The sequence below is a fragment of the Watersipora subatra genome, chromosome 2 (genome assembly GCF_963576615.1).
Source record: "Watersipora subatra chromosome 2, tzWatSuba1.1, whole genome shotgun sequence".
NCBI lineage: Eukaryota > Metazoa > Bryozoa > Gymnolaemata > Cheilostomatida > Watersiporidae > Watersipora > Watersipora subatra.
Window position 1 is genome coordinate 23097308 of NC_088709.1, and position 26245 is coordinate 23123552.

General features: G+C 35.1%; 2 protein-coding genes across 4 annotated transcripts in view; one reads left to right on the forward strand and one right to left on the reverse strand.

Annotated features, from left to right (window-relative positions):
* Window positions 1-6412, forward strand: LOC137386960 (protein mab-21-like 3). Of its 3 annotated transcripts, none has more exons than XM_068073207.1 (3): window positions 1-1101; window positions 4081-4405; window positions 5570-6412. In XM_068073207.1, the coding sequence occupies exons 1-2, from the start codon at window positions 24-26 to the stop codon at window positions 4374-4376; spliced, it is 1374 nt and encodes a 457-aa protein (XP_067929308.1). In that variant the 5' UTR covers window positions 1-23; the 3' UTR covers window positions 4377-4405; window positions 5570-6412. The 3 variants fall into 3 exon arrangements, with proteins under 3 accessions (XP_067929308.1, XP_067929310.1, XP_067929309.1); XM_068073209.1 differs by having other exon boundaries at window positions 6128-6412; XM_068073208.1 differs by having other exon boundaries at window positions 6150-6412.
* Window positions 5586-26245, reverse strand: part of LOC137386959 (mediator of RNA polymerase II transcription subunit 15-like) — a 25915-nt gene continuing 5255 nt past the window's right edge. Inside the window, exons 2-12 of the mRNA XM_068073206.1 lie at window positions 25622-25715; window positions 25217-25271; window positions 23434-23589; window positions 21366-21559; window positions 19367-19490; window positions 16255-16498; window positions 14913-14973; window positions 11298-11461; window positions 7540-7742; window positions 6569-6765; window positions 5586-6179 (exon numbers count right to left, since the gene is read on the reverse strand). Of these exons, the coding sequence (XP_067929307.1) occupies window positions 6099-6179; window positions 6569-6765; window positions 7540-7742; window positions 11298-11461; window positions 14913-14973; window positions 16255-16498; window positions 19367-19490; window positions 21366-21559; window positions 23434-23589; window positions 25217-25271; window positions 25622-25715 (1573 nt within the window). The 3' untranslated portion in view covers window positions 5586-6098. The remainder of the gene's footprint in view (window positions 6180-6568; window positions 6766-7539; window positions 7743-11297; window positions 11462-14912; window positions 14974-16254; window positions 16499-19366; window positions 19491-21365; window positions 21560-23433; window positions 23590-25216; window positions 25272-25621; window positions 25716-26245) is intronic.

Below are 26245 nucleotides of genomic sequence, written 5' to 3' on the forward strand. Positions count from 1 at the left end.
GAGCTATAAGGAAGAGCTACACAATGAGTAGTAGTAGAGGGCTGCTAGTAGACCATGCCAGTGGAGAAACTCACAACGCTTTATTAGCCTTACTACTCAACAACTTCAAGGAGCTGTCATGGAAGCACCCAACGGAAACAAGCCTCGACACTCAGGATTATGGTATTCAGCTTATTCAGAGAGTTTTGGAACCGCTAGAGGTTAATATTCTGCCAACGGGAAGTACAGCTGAAAATGTATGTTCAGTATATATAGGACATTCAGAGTTTGGTCTACCCATCCTGTATAGCGCAGAGTCAGATATAATGGCTGTCATAGATATTTGCAAGCTGTTAGATGAATCTCTAACCTACAGCATATCCGCAACTGACTGCGAAAGCCCTTGCTTTATTAGAATTGAGTTGCTAAAGACAGGCATACCATCTAAACACGAGAACTATAACGGAGGAGTGCTTTTGATGTATTCGTCTTATAAAGAGGGCGAGAAAAGTTATCTATCACCTCATTTATTCATAAATCGGTGTCGAGAGCGAATGGAGATGTCCTCCATTCTCGTGAAAGTGGAAAAACCTCAGATTTTCAGAACATACGATATTTTTGAACATGGACCCGCAATACAAATAAAGGAAACCCGATCGCTAGTACAATACACATACTATCCAAAGTCAACAAACCCGTACAGCGCTCAAGAAGACCGACGGTTTAATGAGTCAGATGTGGACATTGTTCCAGCGCTCCTGCTTCCCGAATGGCCTTCTTTAGCAGCCGAATGGATCACCCGACCAAGAAAGTGGCCACCACAGAAGCTCGTAGACGAGATAACTTCCTTTGGAGTAATGGTAGTGTGCAAGCCACCACGAGGAGGCAACAAACTTACTGATTGGAGGTTGTCATTTTCAAAGGCAGAAGTTTTGTTGCTGTCTGACACAGAGCTGCCTTGCAAGCAGCACGCTCATAAAATATTCAAATACATTGTGAAGCACCTGGCAGGTCTACCAGCAGTACTGAATAGTTATCACTGCAAAAGTATCACCCTATGGGCTTGTGAAAGGCATCAACCAAGTTATTGGTGTTGGGAAAATCTTTCACGCTGCGTTTTTGGTAAGTTTGTTCCACTGTTCGAGTTTTGTGTACTAACTTGCAAGAGACATTATTATAACTAGAAATTCCCCTGTCATACAGCCCACGACCAAAGTGATAATGGAAAAAGAAAGGGTACTGCTGGTTGAGAAATGCAATATTAGCAGTCAAATGGCACTGCAGTGCAATAGGAGAACTGCAATGGTAGCTGCAATGGTAGCTGTAATTTACTAGGTGTTATTATGTACAACAAACAGTAATAATGAAAGGAAAATATTATATGTTTATATCTCTCTGATATATCTTATATCTCTTTGATCTTGTAAATTCAAATGATTATTCTTATAACTAAATGTCATAATAATCTTCTAAAACTGAATAATTATTCTTACAATTAAATATTGTAATAATCTTATAAGAATCGTTTAAAAAATCTCATCGTCATTTCCTTTACTTTCACTGCTTTGGACATCCGTTGGAATACCAAAGTACTCATTATAAGTGTCCAAAATGTCAAAGTCCTGTAGAATCGGCAAAAAGAAACGGTTTACTTTTCAGTACTTCTACGTTAATTACAGAAACCTTCGGCAATTGGACAATGCCATAGACTGACGAAATGTGTACGTTTTTCTCGTGAAATGCGCACGACTTAATGGTTCTATTCTCTGTCGCACGGCCTTATCAGCGTTTCGTTGGCCGGTCTTAATTTTGATTAAAACAGGCTTGTCAAGTTTTTATTGCAATTTTAGGCCAAATTAATCTGTATATTTATGTATAATCCAATCAGATTGGTTAGTTTTAGGATATTGCGTCAATTTTTCAAAGACTCGGTAACATATTTAAATATGTTTTGTATCATTATTATAATTAAACGACTCTACACAAAAATGGTTAAATCTTTTGATGGGATTTCGGTAAAAGGGTTTGGTAACAGCCGTTGACGGATAATTTTTCGGGAGTTGTGTGCACATATGCATTTATCATAAAGCTCCCAAACAATCGCTTTGCTCGTGTTTGGTCATGGGATTACATCTTTATAATAATAAGAGCCGTGTTCATATGTCCGAAGCTCCATTTGAAGGTCGTAAAAAAGATTACTTCATACAGGATTTGAACCCACACCCATCGCACTACCACCTGCACCAATCATTCACCTTCCTGGATGATATAATTATTGTACATTTAGTTATTTTCTGTGCCTTATCGGTGCACCTGACGGTCTCTCACGACATTCAAAACTACCACGGTGCTGGTATATATCAGGACTAAAGTATATCGTGTGAATACTTCATGACTTACAAACTATTCAACGTTGTATACACTTCAGTTGAAAAGTTGCAAATAAAATCATTTTGTTCGCAATCTACTCGCTAGTAAGCCAAGAAAGTTTCCCCAGTGAAGTTTCTGGCATTGAGCTACAACCAAAAAGGTACTTTGTACAAAAGGTGTGAAGCAATTTTTGGGATTTTTTTAAATTCTAGTTTGTACTAACCATCAGCTTTCTGTTTCATATTTTATGATTGAATTTTACTTAAAATGTAAAACTTATGTTACAACTTAAATAGGATAATTAAATATAATGATAAGTCTTGATAATAATTCAGGTTGTAAGTGTATTTAAAAAGAATGTTAGGCTATTACAACGCTTTAATGCATAACCAGTCCCCTACAGTATGGCACAACTGGAACCTAAAAGCCTAATGCTAGTGCATAATAAAAATCCCAGCAATTATTTTTTGTACAAACGTAAGTACCCAACTACAAATATCTTTCTGTAAACAGCAAACCAGATGAGTTGCTTGGCTGAAAAATGTTTTATCAAATGATCAACAGTGATCATATCTTACTCAGCTCTTATCAGCTCTTACTTTCATTAATATTGTTGCTACTTTTATTAATCTGTATAATTATATAAATCTCAAAGTTTGTCGTCTGGCGTCTTTCCATAGTGATTACATTCTAGCAATGAAGAAACCACATCACAGAATATTTGATCTCGGAACCTCTCTTTGACAAGCTAACCCATTAAGCCACACCGGACACCATGAACTCATTGGGCAGATAGTCATTATTTGGGTTAAAATACGCGTAGCGACTCTGTGTTATGCGCAACGTCACTAAAGCTTGCTCTCATGGCTCTTATTAGTAACTTTAACAATACATATACTAACTTACTCAAATTATTCAATGGCAACTAGATTACCTGCCATTGTTTATAAGCTGGTTTTAATACCTGTGCAACGCCCGACATTCGGTTAGTATATAATAAAAATTACACCATCATTCCAGTGAAGAATTGCATAATTGAAGAATTAGAATAATCCTTACTGCTAATTGGGGTCTAGTGAAAAGACTTAATTTGAAGGACATGTTTATAGTGACTTCAGCAAGTTTTATTCAAAACTCTATGAAACCCAAAAAATATTGATTTTTGAAACTTGTGGACATTGAAAAAGTCGTAAGATTTTGAACAATGTCTGCTGGCATTGCCAGACTAGATTCCATTACTACAAGGACTACTTATCAAATATCTAACATCAATAACTGCGTTCATTCAATTATTAGAATCATAAATATTGTTATACAAATGTTTAATATCAACTAGCAGTAAGCATGAAGATAGTGCGAGGTTTCTTCCACTATCAATCATTATATATATTTTATAATATTATATATAATATTTTGTATAGTTATAGTAATCACAAGCAGTCAGCCGCGTGAAGCCCCAGAATTCTTTCATTTTAAATCAGTTAGCCTCAGGTTTGTGTTCAAGTGGCTGGTTCTCAGGAACTATATAGCGGGTTTGAAACCAAATATTTTAGCGACTTGCAGGAAGGCACTGAGCGCATGTTTGTGAAGTTTGGATAAATTTGGCCAAAAAAGTAGAAATGCATGTCTACGTAGACTAACAGACAGACAATGAAAATGTGGTATTTGTTAATATAGGTACATACAAAAAGATTTCTCCAGACATATTACAAACTGACAGACTTATTGTAGGGTTGCTTGATGACCTGCTGTACTGCATAGCATCTGCACAGTGTCACCACTATTTTCTACCAAGGATGAATCTCTTTGAGAATATTCCGCCAGAATTCCTTGCAACTATAGGACAGAAGCTGACAGAGATCAGGCGAAACCCTAAAAAGTACCTGCAGCCTGTATTTGGAGGCTGCACACATGAACTCTTTTCTCAAGCAGGTCCAGAGAACAGAACTGGTGACTCAGATAGCATCGATTCGATGCTCCAAAAGCTAGAGCTAACTCCAGTGCGCTCAAATGGTGATGCGCCTTGACAATGTCATGGAATAGACAACTCCATCATGTAAGCTACTTTAACGGTTTATTAGTTTGACCTATATGAGATATCTAGATGGGAAAAGTCAAACGTAAACTTCTGCACTAAAAACTTTGTTAATAAATTTGCTGAGCGGCTCTTCTATGCAGCATGATTAGTTACTCGATGAATAGCAACAAAGTGAAGACTTGTCTTCTCATTCAAGGTTATTACCTTTGAGAAAGAGTAAACAACCTTTTGCAAAACTAAGATGTACCGCTCAATGAACAGCATATAAAAGACATTTTTGCAAAAGACATGCTTCAGTTTCAGCTGAACATCGAGGAAAAAAATAATCATAGGTTTTTATATGTATTTTAGTAGGTTATTACAGAATCATAAATTTTACCTGCTCACTCAGAACGATCATGGAAACTATTTGGAAAGGAGAAAACTTGATCCATGCAGAAACTTAACTGTTGCCAAAGTTAGGAAAATAGAATAATGAAAAATTAGGCATAACAAGTGAGCATAAATATATAGAACCAAGTTAGATTTTATTTGTCTTTAAAACCAAAAATTCATCGTCACCAGAATGCACTAACTCGCCATTTTCATCATCATCATGGTTTTCATTTTTTGCTTTCCATCATTTATTTTTTTCACAGCCAAGAACATATTATTTTCAGTAGGAGGCCCAAAATAAGTACACCAAAACTACTTTCGACATAAGGCTTCAATTTTTACAAACGGCCTTTTGGAAAGTGCACAATTTCGACAAAATAACCATAATCCATTTCTTGTATCGTTATTCCCAGCGGCAAGATCTAATAATACAGTAAAAAGTGCTTCAATTGTAAAGATTTAAGTCTCGCTGAATGTAAGGCTAAGACATCGTTTTCCGGTAAAATTTTAGTCCAAGTTCTCCAATTTTGAGCATTCGTTATGCACATAAGATGCATGGGAATTTTAGGCCTTTTTTCTGGATTAGAAAGTGCATTTTATAGGCCGTCAAATACAGCACATGTATTTTATCGCCGCTTGACCAAAACAACGCTGTAAGAATTTTTTAATAAACAGCACACAGTTGTTTTTAGAGAGCCACATGCAATGATTACGCGTAACTAATTATCAATATCACATTCTTGCTATCAGGCTTGTTAGACTACTCCTCTTCAAAACAAAGAGACAAATTATGTTTTATTATTGTAGTTTATATTTGTACAGAGAGCTTCTTCAACTATTGTACATGACTGCTCATGACAACTCAAGCAATGCAGTATCAAACTCGAAACCATGCACTGGCGATAGACTGCCACTGATGTCTCTCGCTAAAACTTACATTCCTGTTTATTCTAATGCGAGTGGAGGAGAGGAAACATTGTTTACTCTGCAAGCGCTCAGAGCTAATCATTGTTGACAATAAACCAATTAAATTACTTTGTACAAGAACTATACAAGAATTATTATTTGCGGTTATTTTGTACAAAACATAGAAAGAAAATGGATGAGAAACAGTTGAACTCGGTGATTGCTGTACCAAGATGTATATCAAGCTATAACCAGTTGTATGAACTTACTTTTGTAACAAAAGAGGCTGCTAATCTTAAAAAGCTAATACCCATATGTTGCTTGTCACCGCTACCTTATTGCAATAAAAATAACCATTTTTTACTGCACGCTATTATTATTACAATAGACATGAAATACATTTTACAAATTAAAAAAAAATACAAGTGAATTATTCCTTGACAGCTAATGGACCCACAGCATTCGTGGTTTCTGCACCCAGGTTGGCTCCTGTCTGCTTTACACTCACAAGCTGTAAATGGAGGAGGTGAAACCAGCTAAACCAGAACTGACAAACTGCGGACGGAGTGACTTCATTTGTTACCAGCTAACACGTGCTAATAAATGACAGAGTGACTTCATTTGTTACCAGCTAACACGCGCTAGTAAATGACAGAACTAATCATCAATAACTCCATAAATAGTTAACTTTGTCTTTACTCACTTCCTTCAGGAAATGTTTTGAATAAAAAACTGCTATGATCACTGCTACAGGATAGCTGAAAAGGCAACTCCACAGTTGCAATGCATATAGCTAGTACAGTGTTGAATAATGAAAAGGAGTATGATACAGATATTCATTGTATCACATCAGTGTGTAGCCTCGGTGAGATACAATATAAGCTAAAAGCAAACACCTACCCATGTTTCTAGAAGAGCCGTAATCGAATGTTTATTCTGCAATTTCTTGAGACTGTTTAAAAACTTGAATTTGATGTCCATGAAGAAATCCGAAGTCTCATATAGTTCCATTTCCATATCACAAAAAGGACTAGTATCAGGGTAGGTTTCTGGTACTGAAAACTTTATAGGTGGTACAGATGGCAGACCTCTATCATCTGTAATAAAACCGAGAAACAATAAAAAATGGAAGAAAAGAAACAATGAAAAATGGAAGAAAAGATACTCGCGCTTTGGCTGTTTCGCAAGCTATAAGAGAAAACGTCGAGCCTGAGGGCAAATGGGCACCTTTATTCTCTCCACACAACACTTACTGACTAGCTGTAGTGCTTTTAATATTGATACGAGGGTTTGAATCAATGACACATGCTAATGCTTTCATAATAGTTTTATATACAGGCATACAGCGTTTTTAGATGAAGATAAAGTTGAAGGTTAATAGACGGCAGAAAAACCGGAAGCTGGATTTTAGAAGGTAGGAGTGTTAGATACAGGTTATTAAAAGGTAGGAGTGTTAGATACAGGTTAATAGAAGGTAGAAGTGTTGGATACAGGTTAGTAGAAGGGAGAAATGTTAGATACAGGTTAGTAGAAGGGAGAAGTGTTGAATACAGGTTAGTAGAAGGGAGAAGTGTTAGATACAGGTTAGTAGAAGGGAGAAGTGTTGAATACAGGTTAGTAGAAGGGAGAAGTGTTAGATACAGGTTAGTAGAAGGGAGAAGTGTTGAATACAGGTTAGTAGAAGGTAGAAGTGTTGGATACAGGTTAGTAGAAGAGAGAAGTGTTGGGTACAGGTTAGTAGAAGGGAGAAGTGTTAGCTACAAGTTGGCAAAAGGTAGAATGACCATAGCAATTAGAAATAACTGTCAACATAACAATATGGATGCTGATAGAGATGAAAAGCAACAGCAGAGAGCGAAAGACCAACCAACCTAAAGTACACTGTAGCCTCAGGCCCTGCCCATCGTCACAGCCATCCAGATTCTCGCTCGCCTTATCTCTGCACACTTTAAACTTCTTGTCAAGTCGAGCTAACTCCCCTTGGATAAGATGTGGAACAGCAGGCTTTTTGGCGGCAGGGGTGGAACCTGAGAACTTTCTCTTCCTTTTGACGCCAAATTGCGGTACTGAAGAGCTATTGAAAAATAAACCAGAAACACTGACTATAGGATGTGATTCTAAAACTTAAAAAGCTACAGAAAGCTACTAGACAAAACAGGACATTAATGGCGAGACTTTGCATACTAGTAATGGCTACAAGCCTACAAGGTCAACCAAACAGTTTTCTATTAGCAGACGTTATAGCACAAGGTAAAGGCGTGGTCACATGAGCGCCGAAACGAACTAAACGATGCACAAATACGTCGCTGTCAGTTGTAAACTGTTCGGCCAAAGACATTTCTAATTGAAACGAACCATTTTGGTCCTGCTCAAAATTTCGTGACGAAACCTTGCTCTTACTGGCTGATTAAAATTCTAGCGAGCACGCCTTACATTTCTCCTTAAGTGCGTGTGAGTCAAGTTAAAAAAGAAATGGGACAATACTTTTATTTCGTTAAATAAACAACATGAAGCAATTTACGACAAGGCTCACTCGGATTTGTGATTATGTTGCATAAATGTAAGATGTTGCACTTAAGTTTTGCATAAATGTAAGAGAATGGTTGTGATTTTCTTTCGCGTAGAATATAAGTAATCTGTCATATTCACCCTGATGAAGTATCGTTGACTGATTTATTTATGTAAAACCACAGTACTATGATAAAGACTGTTTTTGTTTGTTATGTACCCAGCATAGAAAAACATTCATATGTTAATAAAAAATATAATTATGTTGATGAGAAGGGTTGACAAAATCCTTATATTGAGTGTTTTGTTTTGAGCAGCTGAATGATCTTCTGATAAATCTACTGCGTAATTATAATTAATAATTGTTCCTCAAAGTTTTTTGTTTACAATAGAAATATTTAGCTCAAATACATAAAAACTACCAATCATTATGATCAATCTCACTGGTTTTATAGACCATGATTGCGGTAAATTTGATAAAATGTAACAGTGTCCAATGAAACAGTGTCCTGTCTTTATACGTAAGGTATCTAGGAAGCGAAGTGACTTCGGATGCCGTGTGACATATGGCTTAGCCGAACCGAAGTAAAACAACTTCCGAACCAAACCAAACCTCTAAATCGGTTCGGCGCTCGTGTGACCACGCCTTTAGAAGAGCTTAGCGAGACAACTGAGCAGTCACTTGAACATTAAATAAAAATTAGTAGTCCTACTGTCGGCGGAGTGACAGAAAAACAAACTGTAACCCCTGATCATGCAACATTTTCTACCGTTCCAATAAAAGGCCAATGTGAGTGAGACTTCTTTATTGCAGTTAGTAACACAATAATATGTCATTTATTTAAAAACTCGTCATTCTCATTAAAGTATACATTTTATTGACGTCGACAGATCGAGAAAATCATTGAGTACCTCTTTTCGTATTCCTCAGCCAATCACTTGACATTTTGAATAAAAGAGGAGCAAATAAGAGATTTACTTGTCACAAATCCTCCGAGGACTTCCTCTTGCCACAAGTAAACCACCTTTAATAGGTTTACACAAAACTACGATGGTTACCACTTCATGCTATTATAAAACATTCTGTTATACCCACTATAAAATATTAATAATATAATCTTACATAAAAAGCTAACACTCCCATCAACTGTTAAACAAAGAGCAAATGCAATCATATAAATATTATACCAATAATATAAATAGTTTAACACAGTGTAATAGTGTAATTGACCGTGCGAGTATTTCAAGACCACAACCATATCTTGCAAGTTCTTGTCAAACATACCCAATTAAAAGCTTTTTATAACATAATATCTTGCTAGGTGTCTGTCTGTAACAAAGCACCATTCTCAAACCATGTTTTACAGTAACAAATAAGAAATCAGGCATGATTGACATCTGATTGTTTGCTCAAAGTTCTAGATATCAAAACTCGCCGAAATTAAGTACAAAATACAGGAACACAAAAACCCATAACAGCCGGTATTACGGCATAGCGTAGAGTGTGCCAAAAACCCTAACGATGGCAATACCGGCACTCACATGGCTCTGTTTACAAATGCTGCTTCTAAGTAACAACGTAAACCAATCAAATTAATTCTTGCACAGGGCGTTAGACCAGAAATTTTACTTCCATTTTAACAGTTTTCAAATATCTATATCTACTTGCTTCGTTATAGTAACAATTCTTTTTGGAACAGTCTAACAAAAAATTTACGGTCTAACAAAAAATTGATTTGGTTTGTTTGTTGGTAGTCATGGATTCTGGTGATGAAGGTGAAAAGTATATATGATATAGTAATTTAGCAGATTATTTTAGGTCATAAAATGATGATGAACGTGTGCTCGATGGATATGATGCTACTGCGAAGATTTTTACAACTTTTAAAAACTGTCTGAAATTTTATCGTCTTAGCCCGAAGAACTGTGAAACACTTTTTTTTCTAGTTAGTGACATTTGCGGTGCGTTGCCGGACCTTTTTACTGGTGTTTTACCAATTATCAACGTATTATGATAATTTATTTGTCATATTGTATTGTATATAATCACATATATCATAATTGTATTTAGGTTTATTTAATGAATGTTTAGAAACATCTGATCATTGGACAAATTGACCAGGGATACTGACACGCATTGACAAGGATGGCCAGGGTTCAAAAGGTTAAACCATGATAATAAAACAATCATTGACAATTCCATAGTAAGAACCAGTTGGAAGTAAAACAAATACAGTAGACGCTCCTATAACGTAAATAATTTGTTCCAGGAATGTTTACGCTATAGGGAATTTATGTTATAAGAACAGTAAAATACATGTAAATAGCCTAATCTGTTCCAAGATCTTTCCAAACTCACCCCTTTGGCCATGCAAAAAGGAAAAACTTGACTTAACTCTTTCAATTTGTAGGCTGTACCGTAACTGCAGAATTATTGGTTTGCATCAACAACTTTTCTCCTTTTTATGATCAATCTCGCTGGTTTTATAGACCATGATTGCGGTAAATTTGATAAAATGTTGATAGGAACTGCACATTTTCGACATTCATTAACAAGGATTCGCTTACTTTTGTAAACAACGAAGTCTATTCTGCAAAGTAAAGCTATTAACAAATATTTTGTACGCCTCCAATAAGGCAAAACAACCAAATATTTTTACTACAAAAAGCACTTCTACCTGTTCGTCGTCTATCACTATCCAGGGGTCAAAGTTAGTATTAAGATAGTTTTTGACGACACTCCAACTTGTGACAGTAAGACCGGTAGACCGACGCTGTAACACCTGCACTAATCGATCGCCTTTGTATGTATGAAAAATTGCACATATATCTTATTCGCTTTTTTGTCAACACATTTAACGATCTATTTACAACGAACTAGAATGTCGCGAAAGTTATACACAATAGATATAAGGCTAAACGCACGGCGTTTTTTCTCCCGCACGTGCGGCAAAATAAACTAACATTCAAATCGATTTTGAAAACTAGCCTGATTTGACACTTTACGTTATATGGAAATTTTTACATAGTACGAAGCAGATACTTGACAAATTTTTTACGTTATCTGGAATTTACGTTATAGGAGTGTCTACTGTATGGCAATTGCCAAGGTCAAATGTACCTGTAGTTTGGCCCATAAAAGACATGCATGGCAGGTCCAAATGTCTGACGCAAGGCATTCTTGCAGTTAGCTGAAGCATTCATGCTACTTGTTACAGCTGTCAAGAGGGGCTGACACCAGTGAGAGTTGGAGTCTGGCATAGAATCCTTGGATGGCTTTATTGACTAGAAAAATACAGAATGATACAACTGAACAGCAGACAATAGGCTACTTACTGCCCATCGTACATGCTTTTGAGAACTAGACAGTGAGAAGTATACAGCTTATGAGAAGTAAATGTTGGTGTTACATACAGTTATAGACAGTTATATACAGTTATAGACAGTTATATACAGTTATATACACTTATAGACAGTTATATACAGTTATATACAGTTATATACACGTATAGACAGTTATATACACTTATAGACAATTATATACACTTATAGACAGTTATATACACTTATGAATAGACAGTTATATACAGTTATAGACAATTATATACACTTATAGACAGTTATATACAGTTATAGACAGTTATATACACTTATAGACAGTTATATACACTTATAGACACTTATAGACAGTTATATACACTTATAGACAGTTATATACACTTATAGACAGTTATATACAGTTATATACACTTATAGACACTTATAGACAGTGATATACAGTTATAGACATTTATATACACTTATAGACAGTTATATACACTTATAGACAGTTATATACACTTATAGACAGTTATATACACTTATAGACAGTTATATACAGTTATATACATTCAGACCTCTACTGACTACTACATAAAAACACAACAATAAACCCAGGTAGTTTTTGACTCAACAACCAAAGCAATTATCTCGGTTTTTTATAGCTTTGCAGTTTCAGGAGGTAGGGTAAAATGACTGACAACCAAATGTGAAAATATAAAATAATAAAACATATACATATACAAGCCAAACTAGTTTAAACTTCTCCTAATCTATGTTACGATAATTTAAATCTATGTATCTCTTACACCACACCTACCTCTAGACCGATGTGTTGCCAAGCCAACAACATAAAAATATTCTTTCTCTTGTAAACTGTTACTTTGTTTAGTTTTTACAAAAAATTTTAATTTTTCCAATTAATTTTTTTACAGTTTAATATAATGCATTGTTTTAATGTTACATGCATTTATTAAAAATATATATCGTAGGTTTTTTGACTACAAAACAAACTAGAGTGTATGTGTATATATGTATGTGTATATATAGTGCACCTCCAAAATACAACAATTTTAATAAATGAAGTTGATGAACATATTAGCTCTAAAAAAGTTTGTATATAACTGGCAAAAAAAAAGTTAAAACATTTCATCTGCCTGCCAAAAGACAGCAAATAAACAATTAAAAGAACTAGCGACGAAAAATAAATAGGCTACACTTATATAAGTAAAAGCTGAGATGATGCTTATAGCTAACGTTACACAATTATGCTATATACAATTATTAATTTGTGTTGCTAACCTTTGTTCAGCTATGTAAAATAGCTACGCAAAATATGGCCATAGCTAATGGGTATATAAACTATGTTTTCAGATCAACGATTAGTTGTATACTTGAGAGTGAATAAACTACATTTATTGTCCTTGATATTACTCATACGGAGAAGCATGAAAATAAGAAATTGGAAAAACAGTCAATCATAAACATAGGAGGCTCGGATGTACTCTTGAATGTACTCTAAAGATTTGATAAAAAAAGATGAACAATATGAACACCACATTTACAAAACCGCACCTCACTGGAAACAACTCGAGACGACAATCCAGTATGCTAGTATAATATAGAATACAATGATATAAACTATATATATATTTCTCAAAGTTGGTCGTTTGTGTATTTGTCGTTTTGATTGTCTAGCTATAGCTATTATTTTAGCATTGCGCCTACACGTTACGATGCCTCTGTCTATATAATATATATATACATGTTTACGCTAGCTGTGCCTTCCGGCGTTCCCCGGGTATTCAAAATCGGCTTATAAACAATGAAAATTGATGAGAGTGGCCTACCACTTGCTATTAGCCTGGCACTATGCCAATGGAAAATAGTATTAAAAATCAACTTATCAACAATGAGAAGTAATGAGAGTTGCCCGCCACTTGCTATTAGCCTGACACATTGCCAATGGAAAAATCCAGTAAGCCAGTTAATAAATGCTAAGCTTCTAATGCCGTTGTCCAGCTACAACTATTCTAATAATAGCTATAGCTGAAGGGACACACATGCATACACATACAGTCAAACACGGATAACTCGAACTTCACGGGACCGAGCGAAAGTGTTCGAATTATCAGAGCGTTCAAGTTATCAGAGCACTGTCACAAGTCCATCTATTTACTTATTTATTAGTAGATACATGTACATATACAAACTATAATATAAATCAAAAGCACAAATGGCTTGTTTCAAATTAAATGCTTCTAATGTAAAGTTTAAAACGTTTTTATCAAAAAGTATAGATATTTTTCTATCACTTGAGATTGGTTTGTTGTTTGAGGTGATGTTATTGCCAGGACGTTTTTTAGATTGACATTGGCAAAACTTGATCGTTGTTGAAATGCTCAAAAGAAAAGACATCTTTTTTTTTTGAGCGTTTTACCCACGATCAATTTTGCCGATTTTTCTTGAAGTTTATGCAAAGATTAACTCACTTTACCTCGCTTCCGAAGGGCGTTCGCTAAGCGGATGTTTGGTATAAATCAAGTTTCACCAAACTTTTAGAAAAGTCGTTGACAAAAATATTTTGCCGATGGTGGTAATAACGGCGCTTATGAATTACGAAAAGCTGAGGTTTACCTCTATGGCTTGGAATAAAGTGATTTTCTAAAGCGATAACAACCGTTTCAGTAGCTGTTGGGCAAAAACAGTTCGAGTTAACAGTGTTGAGTTCGAGTTATCTATAGCAATTTATCATTACGTGGGAACGGACCAAAGAAACCGTTCGAATTAACCATGTGTTCAAGCTATCCGTGGGCGAGTTATCCATGTTTGACTGTACTTTGAGAAATGTATATATACTGGTATATGGATTTCTCAAAGTTGGCGTGCCCGTCCATATGTGTCTTTCCGGTATAGCGCACACTGATTACTTTACCAATGCGGCTACGCGATGCAATGCCCTTATTAAGAAATATTTTTCAAACTATATCTGGGGTCAGGGCCAATTCTTCTCAAGCGGACAAGTATTTAAACACACTTCTATGCGGATTCAACATATTCTGGATTTTTATTTTTTATCTCAGTTCGTAATAATTCTATCATTACCAAATCATCTTTTATTGTAATCATAGCAAAACCGACTTAATTTAGCTATTACTTGCTAATTATTTCACATTTAAATCTAAACCCTTTTATAGCCGTTTTATTTTTTGTAATTTATTTGACTCGCACAAAACATTTTCCTCGTGATATGAAGATGAAGATATGTAGTTTGAAAGTTACAATGGCAAATGTTGTTATATGTTAAATACAAATAAATTTTCTGTCTAAAGACTTATTCATTACCCGAGCAACGCCGAGTTGTACAGCTAGTTTATATATAATTCTCAAAGTTTGTGCTAGTATAAAGATAACTTACTGGTAGCTTTAGCTTCTTCAGCACGTCTTCGCATCTGCACAGCATATCATAAGACGTCTTACTACAATAAATATGAACACAGTGAACAGTCACAGACCAACGTATAATCTGATGCAAGACCAGAAAGGTACATCACCAAAAACAGCGCATGCCAACAGGAAATGGTGAACTGACATTCAATACTGCCAAAGTACGCAACATAACCTTTAGCGTGCATTTGTACTTGTTTGCATTCAAACAGTCTATATTTGGGAGGTTTATTTCGTGTATGAACCTTTTGGCCGCAGATATCGCATCTATTGCTATATAGTTCTGAAGCATTCCAAACTTTTTAAAAATATCATTCAAAACTTACTGAAGGATACATATAATACAAATATTGCTAACACATTAAATTCCCAGCGATTTAGATAAGTTTGAGCACCATTTTAAATGATATTGAATGAAATAAAAAGGGCTAATTTTAAGCAGGATTTCAATGAGCTGTGTGATTGCCATTAGCTTGAAGTCGTGTTCTCTTTGAAACATTCCATGAACTTGGATAAGTATTAGACTGTTACCATTAGAGTTTTTACGACTTGTAAACATTAAAAGTAGGCTTTTAGGTACTTGTACTTGAGTACTTTATATAATTTTATTAAAAATACAAAACTTTGATCAATTGTCAATTGTCATTCACTTCAGTTTTAGGACTATTTTAATGGAGATGAGAAAGAGCTCAAATCTTATATTTTTTGCATAAAATGAACATCAAACATGACTTAATTATCTTACTCACCAAGCTTACTTCGCGAAGAATATGGCTCCTTACAAACCCTTCAATGGCAATTCTTAAAATTTCATCACACTCTTTCCTAGACCTACCTTGACTCTGAGGCAGTCAAATAATTATGACATTTGGCGTATATCAAGAAATAAAGTTATTCTAATTAACACAGTGCCCTTTCGTTTTTTCCAATATCACTTTGGTCGTGGGCTGTATGACAGTGGAATTTCTAGTTGTAATTAATACAAATAATAAATGCTTTTGCATTGAAAAATGTTTTGCACTATGCCATAATTATGTCCTATTAATGTCCTTAAAATTATGCTAATGCATGATTTGATTTTCACAAAATAAATCAAACTTCGTGAAACAAATTACAGTATGCTGCTTTTTTGATCAACAAGGCGATAGTGATATGTAACATACTTCACATAGTTACTGTACCCCAAGCATTCCACATTAGTATTTGTGAAAGTGCGATACTGGTTTGGGCTGATGACGACTTTTTCAATAAATCGTAAATTAGTAAGGTCGAACTTTGCACAATCCTTGATGATGAGCGGATAGCAGACATACTTGTTACTAGGCTGCAGCAGATTGAGAAGGACACACAGCTTGTTATAGTCGGCCCCGCTCGTTCGTCCCTCCTTGTTCATCTTGCTCAGCATTCTCTTCAGAGGCTCTATGTAAGTCGTCAGTTCTCGTACCTTTTCCATGTACAGTTGATCCTCTTCCGTACCACCTCCTGGGGTAGTCTGTGGTGCTGACTGAGTAATCAGTGAGGCGGGACTCGGAGCTTGAGGATCTTGAGGAGTCATGGCTATACAGCAACAGAAAAGGCACTCGAAAATTATTTTGTCTCAAGTTAAAAAATAACTTGTTAATTTAGAGCAAATGTGATCAGACTGTACCCTTTGTTTGCATATGAAAGAATCTGTTGTGGTTGAAGCAGTAGGAACAAGCAAATAACTGCAAGCCAGGAACTCAACACAGAAAGCTGAAAAGCATTCTTTAGAAGACATTACAGAAGATTTTGTAATTAAGGATGAATTTCCATAAAATTTTAGTAGATTTTAACAGAACGAGTCGATATTTTTCCATCATTTGCTATCGTTTTTGATGCTAGAGGTGATCTGATCGGATGTTTAGAAGAAAATTGACAAAACTTGATCAAGTTTTGTCAACGCTCAAAAAACGCTCAAATTTGTGATTACGAATAGAGAATGGCTGCAACTTAGACGCAACAATAGCTGATATCAACTATCACAACAACTAGTTATGTCATTTGCACGAATCTTTTTTCTGAGCATTTTAACCTTAAAACATCCTGGCAGTCAGATCACTCCAAATATCAAAAACAATCACAAACGATAGGAAATAATCGATATTTTCTGATCAAATCTACTACAGCTTTGTGTAAGTTTTATCTCACACAAAGTTCATGAGATTAAATTAAGATTAAAGTTCTAGACTAGATTAATGTAGATTAATAATATAAAGATTAATAATCCCATTAAATAATTGTTATGAGTTTCTTTAAAAGGCAAAAACCAATCTTGCTTGACAAAGCATAATTGTAAAATGTTGAAATTGTTTATATGCTTGAGTGAAGGGGTAAGCATTATTAAAATTACTAATGGGAGCATAGCTGACACACATTGTATAGGATCCCAAATGATCTGCTGTGAGAGGATTTGCTAAGAACTAAGGCTACAGATGATATGTATGATTATACTAGTTGAGTGTCGAAGTCAAATGGTAATAGAATAATAACTTGAGGCATTTGAGTACTTTACCTTTAAAAGCTAGATCTTTACTAAAACAATATCTGCATTTTGGTACAGCTTAACAACGATTATGCGGTTACGCATAACCGTTGTTATGCATAACGGTCAACAGTGCTAATTATGAATGCCAAGCAAGCGCTTCAAGTGTGTGTAGCTTAACCAATGTAATGACTATTTGCTCGATGAATCCATCTGTGCAGCATGCTGGTTAAGTTCACCGCCTCAACATCTGGAGGTCACTTGATCAAATCCAGTGCTGTGCGAATCTTTCACTGCTAGATTTTAATAGGTATAACTGGACACAGGGTTTAAAGGTTGACTTGCAACAAAATTCACATAACAGTTATTTGATATCAAAAGATTCACCATGTCTTACTCTGCTGTGTTGTAGGTGCAAATAATGTGGAAATGTCATTACAAGCTCTTAAAAGCTCAAAAACGAAAAGCCGCTGTAGATTGGAATCTCTTTATTTCGATGACGGTAACCACGAAATTTGGTTATCGTCTTGTCACATATGTTCTCATGTGAATTGAAAGGCCAATAAAAAGCTCAATATAAAACTTATCATAGCACTAGTTTATGACAAACACTTCGGGTTTTACCGAAGACCCCGTATCAAATATAGATGCTCGCTACTTTACAGTTCTGTTTCGGCATTATTCAATCGTCAAGTCGTTCTCTGATCATGTGACCCAATACTTCGCAAATAATTTTTGCAGCATTTTTCGATTATCACAGGTGACCAACAGGCTCGTCATGATTATCAGACAATGATATGTACTCCTTCGAGCTAAGGTTAAAAAGTTTAACGATTTTTTACGGTAAGTTATAAGATATCAGTGCTAAAAGTGACAGCATTACAATGACGATAAAACAGACGCGTAAGAACAATAGACATAGTTTTATTGAATGCGTGAAGTATATTTGTAAAAATATTTCGACGAATAAGGTTGCAAGAAAGTGTAAGCAGAAACCATCTCTCACAACTACATCACATTTGAGCCGTTTTGAAAAGGGAATCCAAACTACGGCGGTCTCGTGTGGCTGCGATTCTATGTTCGTTTTTGAGCTTTTAAGAGCTTGTAATCACATTTCCACATATTTTGCACCTACAACACAACAGAGTAAGACATGGTGAATCTTTTCATATCAAATAACGGTAATGTGAATTTTGTTGCAAGTCAACCTTTAACAAAAAGACAAACACTGAGATTCATATATATAGATTTAACAATGTTGTATATAAGCTCATTGCACTGATTCATGTTTGCTACAGTTTGCAGCAAAAACTGATTATGAAGAAAAAAGATTATGGACTGCACAATAAACGCATTAATATTATAAATTAATTGGCATACAAACGGAATCAACTAACTTGTAGTAAGGAGGGCAGATAAAATTCTACTTCATCTCCTATTAATTTTCATAGTTTGTATCGCTACCTTCGTTATTAGTATTAAAATGCAAGGTAACTTGGCACCATATATAGATGTTTGAAGCTGCACACAATGGCTATTCAGATATATTGAGCGTTTTAACCACGATCAAGTTTTGTCGATTTTAATCTTGAAATATTCTGGCAGTCGGACTACCTCAAACGTTAAAAACAATCGCAAATAATAGAAATATACTGATAAAATTTATTAAAATTTTGTGTGAGTTCATTTTTAATTGGGTTTTTCAACTAGATTAAGCAACTTGTCATTCAGGCTACTGTAATAAGTAAGCGTATGAGATGATGCCCTACGCTGACCGATTTTTAGCTGTTAATGCCAATAATTGCCAATGAGTGATAGGACAACTCTAACATGCCTAATTGCAAGAAAAGAGAATTTGCTGTAACTGTTTCTCTCATTTACATAACTAAAGATAGAGAAAATTCTTAGCCTTATAATCCTACCAGGTGCTGGAGTGTTGATGTTCATGTTCATGGAGGGTGAAGGATGAGGCGCGCGCATAACGCCCTGTGTTGGACTCGGCATCGGCATCCCGGGGCCAGGAGAGTAAGCTGGACGCGTTGGAAACTGAAAATTGGGTACAACTACAATTTGGGTAAAATCAGCCTTTTCCAAAGTCAATTATTTTGCAGACTCTAATGTTCTAAACCTCACGCCCTAAATACAAGGGAGTGCGAAATAAACTGAACCATTTTGTTGAATCACTAAAATTTTCACTTACAACACTGAATTTAGTCAAAACCATTAATTATATACTAAATTAATTCTCGTTTTATCCTTATTTCAAATAAATAAACCAAGCAGCTGTAAAATTATGTTTTTGATGATTATGTAAACTAAATCTAGAGCATTTTATTTTTAATGCACACTTTGTACTAAAATAATGTAAGTCTCTGGTTTTTTGAGCAAGACAAAGCATTTAGCAATGTCTACAAGATAAGATTTTGAAAATGAAGAATTTGTATGTATAAGGGTTAAAAACAAGAAATCATCTGAAAAAACCTGGTGACATGTAATCCAATCATTTTTATTATATTGGTTCACGAAACTGCATCTAATCTGACGAGGTGTATCCTACAGACTATTTGAATATTCTGGATATTATATATATATAAATATATAGATATTATATTATATATGTTAGATGTTTTGAATCTTGACAAGACTAGTAACAAAGGCTGGAACAACAAATTATAAGTTTGAGAAATGTGTCCAATGCTCAGTTTATTTTGCACACAACTGCAGTTGTAATACACTGTTCACTGCCAATATACTAGAAGTTGTAATACACTGTCCACTACCAATATACTAGAAGTTGTAATACACTGTTCACTACCAATGTACTAGAAGATGTAATACACTGTTCACTACCAATATACTAGAAGTTGTAATACACTGTTCACTACCAATATACTAGAAGTTGTAATACACTGTTCACTACCAATATACTAGAAGTTGTAATACACTGTCCACTACCAATATACTAGAAGTTTTAATACACTGTTCACTACCAATATACTAGAAGTTGTAATACACTGTTCACTACCAATGTACTAGAAGTTGTAATTCACTGTTCACTACCAATGTACTAGAAGTTGTAATACACTGTTCACTACCAATATACTAGAAGTTTTAATACACTGTTCACTACCAATATACTAGAAGTTGTAATACACTGTTCACTACCAATGTACTAGAAGTTGTAATACACTGTTCACTACCAATGTACTAGAAGTTGTAATACACTGTTCACTACCAATATACTAGAATTTGTAATACACTGTTCACTACCAATATACTAGAAGAAAGATATGCGCCCAGACTTGCCCAAAACGCTACAAATATCTGTATGAAGAGCACAAACTTGATTAAACTTACAGCACACAAAATAAACAAAATCCTACATTTAAAAGTTAGAGCGGAAAATGTTGTATATGTTGATTAAAAGTACATTTTCTTTGAAAAACCTTTTTTATTACCCGTGCAACGCTGAGCATTAATCTAGTAAGTTCATATAATATGAACTTTTGGCCATAAAACATGCCTCATATTTGGTGATCAAAAGTTAAGCTGATCGCAGACACTACTAAAAAGGCATATTTTTTTCGCCACCACCTTTTACAACGATATAGATCGGATTAATCAAAGATGACAACATAAATGTTATTTTCTGTCGCCCCATAATTAACTTACACCTATCCTATGCCCTCACTATTTACACTTAACTGCGTCTATAACCATGCTTTAATGAGAATCACAATAAGCTATCAGCACTCCGCAGTTGAACATAGCCAACACTAATTCACGAGTTCGACGGTATGGTACTAGATGTGAAGCGTGTCGCAAATGGGAAAGGCTTGGAGTTGTTACTCTGAAAAACCTTGACAAAAGGCAAGATGAAGTAAATTAACTCCACGCAACTCCGCCGTAGTTAACACTTACATTAGCAGGTTGTGGAGGAATCTGAGGCTGACTCGGGGCTGGTGAAGGAGCGAAAGATGAGTCAGGTATAAAACCAGTGCTATTAGGCATCATCTGTGTACTCGCCATAGGCTGACCTCCCTGCTGCCCTGGCTGACCTCCCTGCTGCCCTATCATCTGATTGTTTGTGACAAGCTGCTGCTGTACTGCACTCCCTGGAAACACGCAATGATGGAAGCACTGTAGAGGTTGAGAGATGAACTATAAGGTCTGTTGGCGATTACAGAGAGAGTGGCGTAACAAACAGCTATGAATAAAAAGAACTTGCCCATAAATTCTCTACTTCATACAAAAAGGGCAAAAACAAGTCAGGATTGTTACTGTTAAACTAGCTGTTGAACCTTGTGGATAAAACCTTTTTATCCACAAGGCAATGATGATATATATACATGTGTATCATTATATATATAATATATCTATGATCATTATATATATATACATGTATATATATAATATATTATTATATATATATATCTATCAGCTGTGCTACTCGGCGTTGCCCGGGTAATAAATAAGTCTTTGGACAGAAAATTGATTTGTATTTAACATATAACAAAATTTGCCATTCTAACTTTCAAGCTGCGTATCATGAGAAAAGTGTTTTGTGTAGTTGAAATAAATTAAGAGAGAAAATAAAAACAACTGTCAAGGTTTTCAAACTTCGTCAAACCAGTTTTAAACTTCATATCATGAGGAAAATGTTTCGTGCTGGTCAAATAAATTGAAAAAAAAAACCGACTATAAAAAGAATACAAATGTGAAATAATTAGCCAGTAATAGCTAAATGAAGTCGGTTTTGCTACGATTACAATAAAATATGATTTGATATCGATACAATTAATACGAACTGAAAAAATAAATAAAAATCCTGAATATGTAGAATTAATAATAACAATTCTTGCATAGAAGTGCGTGTGTATAAAAAAGGTTACTGTTCCACCAGAAGCTATCCATCAAAACTTTGAATACGACGATACTGGTACCTCTCGATACCGGTACAAATGTAAAAATGAGATATCGTATTGTTTTTGTCTGATCGAACGGAGAGATAATGTCGAGATTCTTCCCATGGAAACATAATAGTTTTCCGCGTAAGAAAAATGGGCCTTGAACCCAGATATAGTAATCAAACCTTACAAAAATATGTTTAACACGGGCATCGTAATGCGTGGCCGCATCGGCAAAATAATCAGCGTGCCCTATAGCCGGAATGACGCACATATCCACACATATACTTTAAGAAATATATATATAGATGATCATTATATATACTGTACATGTATATATACTGTATATATAGTGTATATATATATACATATATATATGCTGGGACAGCCTGAGGAATTTTTACAGAAAAAAATGTTTTACATATGGTGCCACAAAAAATAAATCAATAAATAAAAATATCTGCGGTGTCACAAACGCAAAAAGAAAAATTTACACATGACTTGAAATTACTAATTTTATGTATACATCTCATCTCTTTCCCACCAGATTACAAAACTTACTAATACAATTGTTGAGTACATCTTTGATATTAATATTATAAATTAATTGGCATACAAACAGAATCAACTAACATGTGGTAAGGAGGGCAGATAAAATTCTACTTCATCTCCTATTAATTTTCATAATTTGTATCGCTACCTTCGTTATTAGTATTAAAATGCAAGGTAACTTGGCACCATATATAGATGTTTGACGCTGCACACAATGGCTATTCAGATATATTGAGCGTTTTAACCACAATCAAGTTTTGTCGATTTTAATCTTGAAATATTCTGGTAGTCAGACCACCTCAAACATTAAAACAATCGCAAATAATAGAAAAATTCTGATACATTCCGGTAAAATTTACTAAAATCTTGTCTAAGTTCATTTTTAATTGGGTTTTTCAACTAGATTAAGCAACTTGTGGCAATTTTAACAAGTAAACGTAAGAGATAATGCCCTACGCTGACCGATTTTCGTTTGATAAGTACAAACGAAAATCATCACGCCATGAATATCTGGTATGCGAGCACAGTACCTGGCAGCTGATGGAGGGACATGCTGGATGTCATAGGCATTTCCTGAGAAAGGGGTGGGTGAACGGGTTCACCTTGACCTTGTGTTGCGTTAAACATTGGTTGTTGTGCGGTTGATACCGGGGCTTTAGCTCCCATCTGTTGTATTTTCCCTCGGACTACCAAGAAAATTTTTTACAATTTTTAGTAAAGCTAACACACTACTACTTGAAGTTTCCATGAAGAACTGAAACTCGGAGCTATGTGAGTAGGCAATGTGTTTCAATTTGGTTTACCAGCATGGAGCTTAGGCAAGTGACCCAGCAGAACTCATACAAGTTAGGAGCATTCTAATAAAAATTGCCAACCTGTTCATAGGCAAGTCGCACTTGTTCATAGGCAAGTCGCCAACCTGTTCATAGGCAAGTCGCCAACGTTCCAAAAGAATCTGGTTTTACAAACTGTAACCACCAGGGAAAACGAATTGTTTTTTTGTTCGTCAAGAAGCATCTGAAATGGAGCTGTTCTTGATAGCACTTTACAGTCATACCTCGACATAAGAGCTTCCGGAACCGAGCTCGTCCGTCAATTCTCTCATATCTTATATCAATTTTTCCGATATAAAATAACTAAATACAAATTAATCCGTTCCGATACTAGGAAAACAACCTAAAATCAGGATATTACAATGCGAAAACGTGTTTTTAATTGTTCTAATTGATTATCTATGCCTACAAAGTAGCAAATACTTATCTATTGGTTATGATCTGCAATAAAATGTAATATATATTATTACGTATGGAGTTTTTACGTTCTAGACAGACATAGCGGCTAACAGCGGTACTAGAGAGTTTTGACAGCAACACTACACTACACTTTTGTGATGCTACGTAACATAGCAAACTTTAAATTTAACTTAAATGAAGTTAGCTCACTAAACACACACTTGAAAATAAATTTTAAAATCTTACACTAAACCTAATTCTAACTTATATCTTCATCTCCATTTCTTTTTTGTTATCTTCTTCGGCTTGGCTGTTATTGCCTTTGGTATCTTTTCGACTCGGTTTCATCTTCGCTTTTAGCGGGCCTTTTTAGAACTTTTCCAAACTGATCGGACAAGAAATACTGAGCGATGCTGTTCTTATAAGCAGCCTATCACATACTCGGTAACCTAACGGCCGTGTTGAGAACCGTCACATATGCTCAGAGCTTTCCTCGCATCTCAAATTTCTCGTATGTTAAGGTATGACTGTCATATATGGCTTTCACTTCTCCAAAATGCAAGTAAAGAATAGCACATATATTTAGTCACTTGGGAGAAAAATATCTGATGTTTACACTACAATTTTTTTATTCTAAAAGTATTACTCCAAACCTCAACAGAATATGTCATCAGCAAAATAGTTGAATATCACGACACAAATTCTACATTATTTCGTTAAGGCAATTAGCACCTTCAGAACTCGGATCGGATCGGGTTTTTCCCACTGAAAGCCTCACGCAGGAGGCAAAATACGTGGGAACTCTTTATTTTAAACAGTATACCAGCTTATGAACTCTAACAGCTTATGGAACTCTTTATTTTAAACAGTATACCAGAACTTATGAAGGAATATTCCACTTACCTTTAATAGAGTTGGACAACATGTAAAAACTAAGAAACTGCAATTTTGATAACATAGAAGTCACACAAAAAACCTTTGCAAGTCTTTTTCAAAATCACACAATGCACTCGACACGAAAGCTTGCGAAATTGATGAAAAGAAATCTATAAATTATCTATCAGGTGAATGTCATACTTACCAGGAGCACTTTGGAGATGTCGAATTAACTTGCTCAACTTTTGACGGTATTCATCCTAAAATAATCCCAAATATGGATGTGACATACAACGACGGGTGGCTCTAGCATTATGTCTTGAAGATTAAACAAGGTTTCTGGGACTACAACTGTTATTATTCTATTAGTTATCTTAAATAATTATCGTAGTAGATTGAACTGCAGATAATGTCAACTTGAGGATAAATCAAATGACATGACTTATAAGTTAGCTTCTTAAATTGAAGTTTATTTCATTACGAGCAACACATTTCTGAAACTTTGTACTATAGAGAACAAAAAATGTGAACAAGACAATTTCTTTAAGTTAGTACCTGTGATGTATTTGCCATAGTAATTAATTTAGGCCTGAATGGGTTAAGTTAGTACCTGTGATGTATTTGCAGACTGGAAAATACCATTCTCGTAATTGGTGAGTTGAGCTAAACTGACAGGTGTGCCAATTTTCCTCAAATGCGCTTCACTAAAAGAGATTACATGAAGTCAGTGGATATAATCGATACATATACTAGAATGCAGACAGCACCTGACTGATCAGTTAAAGAATGAAACAATGACCATTAGATATAGAGCCTCAAGAAGCCATGTTCTTCTTATATACATTGACTTAATACTTATTGCATATGATAACCGTGAATGGTGACAAACATTTTAGATTACCAAAACACTGCTCATGTGGCCGGGTTCATAGCTCAATTTGTACCATTTGACAATAAAAATTATGTATGTTTTACTGCTATATTATGTACATAATATAATATGTTATATTGCAGTCAGTGTAAACCAGATTTTTCCAGTGGAATGAACACTAGTAAGAAAACTGGGCAACTTGTTTTCAGAAAGGAGTTGGCATGAGGGCTGTTTAGAATTTCAATGGAGAATGAATAAAAGAGAAAGAGAGTTGAATAAAAAGTCACTTGCCTATTGATTTGACTATGACTCATAGACCTATTAACTATACTAGACTGGGCAATCCAATGTATCACGGCTCAG

Bases quoted from the DNA above. Each gene is read 5' to 3' on its own strand.
- LOC137386960 (XM_068073207.1), top strand. From the start codon at position 24: ATGAGTAGTAGTAGAGGGCTGCTAGTAGACCATGCCAGTGGAGAAACT. The intron at 1,102-4,080 runs GTAAGTTTGTTC...GACTTATTGTAG, and splicing joins TCTTTCACGCTGCGTTTTTG to GGTTGCTTGATGACCTGCTG.